General features: G+C 39.3%; 1 protein-coding gene across 1 annotated transcript in view; it reads left to right on the plus strand.

Annotated features, from left to right (window-relative positions):
- Positions 1–7570, plus strand: part of LOC103154743 (opsin-5) — a 36113-nt gene that overhangs the window by 23310 nt on the left and 5233 nt on the right. Inside the window, exons 3-4 of the mRNA XM_007576139.2 lie at positions 5380–5550; positions 6960–7294. Of these exons, the coding sequence (XP_007576201.1) occupies positions 5380–5550; positions 6960–7294 (506 nt within the window). The remainder of the gene's footprint in view (positions 1–5379; positions 5551–6959; positions 7295–7570) is intronic.

The following is a 7570-nucleotide window of genomic DNA, read 5'->3' on the forward strand; positions in this document are numbered from 1 at the left end:
AGGAAGTGTTGATTTCTTCCCTTAAAAAAGAATACTTGGACATGTATGTAAATTGTAGTTCAAGTCAGTAAATTATTCCAAGTGGTGAAAAGTTTTCTAGCCAAGCCCAGTCGATTGCATTGAATCTCTCCTGCTGAATAAGCGTGTGGCGACGGTGGATTTACTGAAGTCGTTGCATTTGCAGCCATGACTCACATGTCATTGGTAGAAGGGTAAGCCTCCATTTTAACAGGAAAACACGGCAAATGTAATAAAAAAAAGTTAATGTCAGCAACAACTACAGATAATACATGAATGTAGAATAGGAGGAGAAAGTAGGAAACTGGATAATGATAATCAGTTTGTCCTCCAGTAGCCTAAACCTATAGCAGCTTAATAAGTACATAAGTCACTCTACAAACTTTACTAAAAGTAAATCTTTTAAGCCTACTCTTAAAAGTATACAGGATGTCTGCTGGAGCTAATAACGAAAGGATCTGCCTCCAATTCTACTGTTAGAAACTCTACTGGTAAACCTGCAGCCTGAGAGGAAAGTACTTAGTTGGGGAATTTATGGAAGAATAAGATCTCTACTATATGATGGGGCTTGAGAATTAATGTCTTTGTATGTAAGGAAATGTAAATGGTGTTCTGGATTTAACAGGGAGCCAAACAGGAGAAGCTAAAACTGGAGAAATATGCTCTCTCCTTCCACAATGGGGGAACACAGAAATTCTCAGTAACAAATGTAGTTTACAGTGTAAATGAATATTATACATAAGCCAACAGGCTCAAGTGAAAATACAAGTTTGAGTACAAAACAATAAGCCTTTATTACTGTTGAGCAAGAATCGATTATTAATTTCCACCCGTTTTCAATGCAGTAGTTGCATAAACTCTTTTCTGTTTCCATTCTCAGAGCAGCCCTGAGCTTCAACCTCTGCGAGAAATGATTATGTATTTATACAAAGTGAAGACCGTCACTACATCACCTGCCTTAGCTAGATTAGTACCTGCTCATGACCTTTCAGCAGATTAACACTCAAAAAAATGAGCAATCCCTTTAAGAGCTGTTCAGACAAAGCAGTGACAACAGGCTGCATGAGCCAGCAGGTAAACCAATCCCTGACGGCTTGTAGAACCAGAGGTTTGGCTGTAATCTAGTGTTTGTACAGTAAACGCTGTTTAGCCTCTGAACATGTGAGCGGTCATGTGCATGTGTGTGTCTGAGTTTGTGTTGTTACCAAAAGAGGACCTTTCAAAGCATAATTAATGACCTTGTTTGGTCTATTAGCCTTATGGGGGCCAGAGCACCACATCATTTCTAAAGTTCTTGTAAGGGGCAGCGTCAACGTCGGGGTAGTGTTAGGGGGCACACAAAGCCCGCAATGTCCTCCTAATATTTTATGGTGCAGTCTTGTATTTGTTTGTCTAAATGCCGACCGCCTCAGTTTCAGTAATTCCAAGAAAACATTTGGCTCATCATGTCTGCAGTTTTGCCCTGGAGACAATTGGATGTTTTTTCGCTTTATTTTGCTTGAAGTTCGGCAGACCACATGGCTGCTGCTCAGACCCACTCTCCAGGAACTTTTAGGATGGGGAATCAACTCGGGCTTTGTGCTGATTTTATTAACCCTGGTTCCATGGAAGAAGGCCTCCTCACTGTAAATGGAGTGAGAAAAAAACACCAGTAATACCAGTAAACTTCCCAACAATAAAGTCGTCATTAGTGTCACTTTCCTGTGATGTCCAGGACTACAGATCGCCATAGATACAGATAAAAAATTTTATTTTTATTTTTTACAGTTTTAGATAATTTGCTCACAGCATGAACATCTGGTCACGTGCAACTAATCAACCTCACAATGCAAGTGACCAATATGCCAAGTCATATTAGTCACTTGGTTTCCCAATCATCTATTTTTACATCGTTCTTTCTTTGAGCTTGGGGGCAACTCTCTGTTTTTGTGTGTGCGTGTGTGTGTGTGTGTGTGTGTGTCTCTTCCTTTCTTTTTTTACAACATACCTTTTCTGCTGTGCTTCTAGCTGCTTCCTAGAAGAACTAGTTGCCACAGGAGTCGTCACATGCATTTCCACTTTTCAGTTCTGTGAATCGAAGTTCTGTGAAACAAGTAAATGGCTTTCTGTTAGTGTACTAAAAGGCATGGAGAAGAAATGTTGTGCCTTTGACTTAGTCAAAAGCAACAATGGTTCTGAAAAACAACAACTGGGCCATAGAGTTAGCTATTTCTTCATGGGTCCTGTTTCACTTACTGTAGGATGTTTTTTGGTTACTCCTTTTGTTTTTACTTTCTGTTTAAGAGTAATAAACTTCACTGAATCAGATTATTTTAACTCAACACTGAAGTGCTTGTTTAAGTATGGAACGTGTCCATAAATTTAGTAAATGCAGTTCTAATGTTGCAGTGAGAACTTTTGGGCCCAATCAGGAAATCCTCACAAGAGGAGTTAGACTTGTACAAAAGCCAAGGACTGATTGATGAGAGATTCAGTTTTCTGCAGAAGGTTTGGACAAGAAAATGAAATAGTGGAAGACTATGCCTACACTGAGATAGAAGTCAACTCAAATCGTCTTTTTTCTGTTTGTTTTCTCATATTTGACCTATATGCGACGTTTACGGCAGTCAGTCTGAACGGCCCCATTCCAATCTTCTCACCTCCCAAAAATCCGACTTGAGCCACTTTTGTATACGGTACCAAATCAGATACATATTTGATAGTTTTCAAAGCATCTGCAGTCTGATGTTTATGTCACGGATGTGAGACATGGGTCGTAATTCTGCACCAGAAGAAGGCAGACACAGAAAATCCAGACTTAGAAGATGTTTGAAAATTATAATTTTGAACTTATGAAAGAAGTCTGTCAGTGAAGCACATCACAGTCCCACCACATCCTAACAGACTTCTCTACAGGAGTTGCAGTCACCGCTCCACCAAAGGCCATCGCTTTAAGTTTAGCTTCCTTCATGTTATGATTTGTGATGATAAAGTCGGCTCTCATTACTGAATAACTTTAAAACTGATCCATTGACGGCTCTTTCCATTATTACTGTCAGAAAAATTTGTATACCAGTTACACATANATTACTGTCAGAAAAATTTGTATACCAGTTACACATAAGTCTGACTGCAGCGCGTTATATTAGTTGTATGAACCGACCACACACAGAAAAAAATTGATTTCAGCAAAAGGTTGGAACTGAACACGATGACTTGCTGTGTGAATGAAAGACCAAAAACAACTCCTGCCACACACACCCTGTTGGAAGGAAGACTCACACTGGACTAACCCTAACCCTAACCCACTGGACCTAAGGAAGGCTTGGTGGTACTAATATCATGACTTTTGTTTTTAAGGATTTGCAGCAGGAGGGCAAATCCAGGATGGTTAGAAAAAAAATTAGGAAACATTTCTGATAAGAACCTGAAGCTGAAATCATGTTGAATTTTTTTTAGACATCTGAGAGAAACTCTGCTGGATTCAGACAGGAATGATATTGAAATCTCATTTTCATTATGTATCCCCCTGTTCCATTCTACATTAACATCCATAATTTATGAACTTTTTTTTGGTTTGATTGCGTAGTATGTTTTTACTGCTGGTGTGAATTTCACTTCAAGAGCCTCATGAGAACTTCTTCTCTGTCTGATCTGTCTTGCCAGTGTCTGTGCTTCTGTTCTGGTCATAATACTATCTGATGCTGGACAGATAACCAGCTCTGATTTGAATAGGCTGCTCAGCTCTTCATGCCTCCACTGATTCCTTTCCTGATGAAATTCTCTGTGGGATAACGACTTGCAGCCAACAGAACGGGCCATGTATGCAAATTGGCTGAGAATCTCAGATTTGTAATGTCATGAAATAACATCCTGTAGGTACATTACATCCAGCAGCTTAGTGTTGTTGTTCCCTATGAAGAGTGGTACATTGTTGTTTACAAAATTTACTGCAACAAAGAAATGTTTGGAATGTTTATGAAATTCCCAGTGTTTCTTTTTACCTAAAGAAAATCTTCCATCTCTGTTAGTTTCTCCTTTGACATCCAGTTGTCCTTGAACAGATGACATATAATTGTTGGAGATGAATTGGAGAAACGATTTGTCAAATGCAAAGGATGAGAAGAGAAGTCCGGGCTGATTCTAACAGTAGCTGATTCACAATGAAAGCTGAGAAATATGCATTTGAAGGATGTCCAGTAACACAGGAGAAACTCTATATCGATTTTTAAGATGACAACCGCAAATGATTTTCTCCACTAGAGGTGAAAATTCAAAAGCTAAAGAGTTTTTAATTGACCTAAACTTAAAAATCCAATCTAGGAACGGTTCAATCAGAAATATTTTAAGTTCAGTGTTTCGTTTGGAAATACAAAATCGGGTTTGTATATCCAGAGTAGATGTATGTAAAATGTTGTTGACCTTTGCCCTCTCTCCTCTTTTCAGTGTTTTAACATTTCCAGGCTAATATTGTAAATAGGAAGACGCTCTTAATGTTTTGCCTGGTGAAATAAAGGTTTAACTAGCAAAACTATAACCTTTTTGGTTCTGGAGAATGCCCAGAATTAAACTTTAAAGTAGACTTTATTGTCCTCTTCCCGGCTTGTCTTGATTGCTAAATTCTAGACAAGTTTTATCAAACAGCATACTAAAAAAAATAATAAACAATTGGCAAAATTGTTTTGCCAATTTTGTTGGTTGGCAAAACAAACAAAAATGGTTCAAATTACAGGATGGGGAACCAGGACAGGCAAACACAAACTCACCTTTGAGTTTTTTAAAGTGGCCTGTTCATGTTTCTGGGCAGTGGATAGAAAGTTAGAGTGCTAGAAAAAAAATCTCACACACAAGCACACAAGCACACACACACGCACACACGCATGCATGAGAATCACATGAAAAGGCCTCAAGCCCTTCATTCCACCGAGAGATTTTGCCAAATAAATAATTTTGGCTGTGTTGCACCACTCATCCAAATGATAACATTCTTGGTGTGGGAAACAAAACCAGCTTTCTCCCATATTTTCCAGAGATTTCACTGCATCTTTGGGATATAATAGTAAAACATCCTACTTAAAGCAAGTGTGTGTGTGTGTGTGTGTGCTTATTTTTTAATGTGTTGTTAAGGTGCTTCATATTTTCAACGTTTTTATCCAATGATTAAAAAAACACAAATAAAAATGTATAAAACTGTTCACTGTAATTTTGTGACACTCAGAATGCCCCTTCCTGTTGTTACCACTAAATTAAAAGTCTAGTTTTTTCACTTATTTTTTTGCCTGGACCCTTCCTCTTCCCGTCCCACCCATCATTGTTCTCTCACTTGTATTTCACCTTTCTTTCCTCTTCTTCTGCTTTTTTTTCACCCCCCTCTCCCTCCAGTGACCGGAAAACCGTTTTTTGTGGTCTCCAGTTTCTCCCACCGCTGGCTGTTCGGCTGGGAAGGCTGTCAGTTCTACGGCTGGGCAGGCTTCTTCTTTGGCTGTGGGAGCCTCATCACCATGACAGTGGTGAGCCTGGACCGCTACCTGAAGATCTGCCACCTCCGATACGGTGAGTCTGCTAACAGTAGCTAACACTTTCTGACAGCACAGCACAGGAAAAAAAAGGCAATGGGAGTAGTAATCATCCGTCTGGTTCTTTGCTTTGCAGCAGATGACAAAGTCTTCACTTCTAGTCCTTGAGTGTCCATGTTCCACATTTTAGATGTTTTCCTTGAACTCACTGAATCAAACGGATGAATTACCTCTTCAGTAGGCAGCTGAGTTCTTCAATCTTGCTAGTGAGCTGATAAATTAGTTCAGGTGTGTTGAAGCATCTAAAAGTAGCAGGAAACCAGCCATTGAGGGCTGTAGTGCCCCCAAGTGGTCATTACAGTCAAATTAATCAGGATATATGGCAGGGGTCTTCAAAAAATAAATAACAGGAGATGTTGATTTTATAGCTGAAGTAGCGCACGCTGTCCGAACATAATTAAAGTTGTACACCGTGATCCCAGAACACATGCAGTTTTCAGAACAGAAGCATATTACAAGTGACATGCACTTCAAAGACATGACAGGGCCTTGATGTTCTGCAAAATCCTCTTGAAGTTCTTGCATTTACTCAATGCAACATGTGTTTGTCAATGTGACAGCATTCAAAGAAAAATAGGAAATCATGTGAAAGCAGATTTTCCCTGGATTTACACTACGTGCGGCTCCGCTGCAATGCAAACTGTAGAAGTACTCCATGAGAGATCTCACAATCATGTCAGTGATTAAAAAAATAAAAAATACTGCAGGTCTCAACTCCCAACATTAATATTTTCCCTCCAATACTCTCCTGACTTTGTCTGCTTGGACCGTCGCTCCTACAAGATAATTCAACTTAACAGGTTTCAGAATTAAATCCACGTATTTTGTATGTACGCACAGCCATAAATGATATATGCTGAAGCACCCATATTTTCCTTAACATATCCAGTATTGCAAACAAATTAGTCTGTGTTGGTGAATCATTTTGGTGTTTGTTCATTTTCCTGTTAGAGTGCTGTGATTGTTGAAGATTTCGGCGTCCGGCAAAAATAGGGCCAGTTTTAATTTTGGCGGATGTTGATGTGGCGCTGTGGAGGTAGAATAAACACCCTTACTGACTGAAATGGGCGTGTATTTGTGGAGGCCACAGCATGGCGAAGTGGAGATGCAAACAGCGTATATTGGGGGTTAGTCCGGTGTTAATGACAGAAAATGACTTAAGTGTCCAATTAGTGTTTGGTCTTTGGCCAAATGATGACTGAATTAAAGTGAAACATGAACTGTGTTGCTCACTCCAACAGTGTCAAAGCTTGTCTCTTTTTTAGAATTAAAATTAATATTTTTTATAATTTTTATGACACTGAAAGATGGGTTTGGAGGGAAATGTAGGTTTGTTTGTGTTAAACTTTTTTCTAATGTAGATTATATCTTTCTTACTCATCTTAGGCACATGGTTAAAACGCCACCACACCTTCATTTGCTTGGCCTTTGTCTGGATGTATGCAGCCTTCTGGGCCACCATGCCACTGGTTGGCTGGGGCCACTACGCCCCGGAGCCGTTTGGGACCTCATGCACCCTGGACTGGTGGCTCGCTCAAGCCTCTGTGTCGGGCCAAAGCTTCGTGTTGGCCATCCTCTTCTTCTGCCTCGTCCTCCCAGCAGGCATCATCGTCTTCTCCTATGTCATGATCATTTTTAAAGTGAAGTCATCATCGAAGGAAATCTCACACTATGATGCCCGCATACGAAACAACCACAACCTGGAGATGAAACTCACAAAGGTCAGTTATGTCCGAGGTTATTATAGTCCACTAAAAAAAAGCAAAATACACATTGAAGTTACAAAAAACATATTTGTTAACTGAAATGAATAAAAACAATTAATGGTGGAAAAAGTATTACTAAATGGAATTACATTGTTCATTTATAAAACTAACTAAAACACTGAAATGATAGATATAATATCACTTGATTTTTGTGTTTATAGAATAGAATAGAATATTCTTTATTGGTCCCCAAGGGGAAATTACTTATTTGTTGAAAGCTACTCCATCTTA

The sequence above is a fragment of the Poecilia formosa genome, unplaced genomic scaffold, assembly GCF_000485575.1.
Source record: "Poecilia formosa unplaced genomic scaffold, Poecilia_formosa-5.1.2 Scaffold398, whole genome shotgun sequence".
NCBI lineage: Eukaryota > Metazoa > Chordata > Actinopteri > Cyprinodontiformes > Poeciliidae > Poecilia > Poecilia formosa.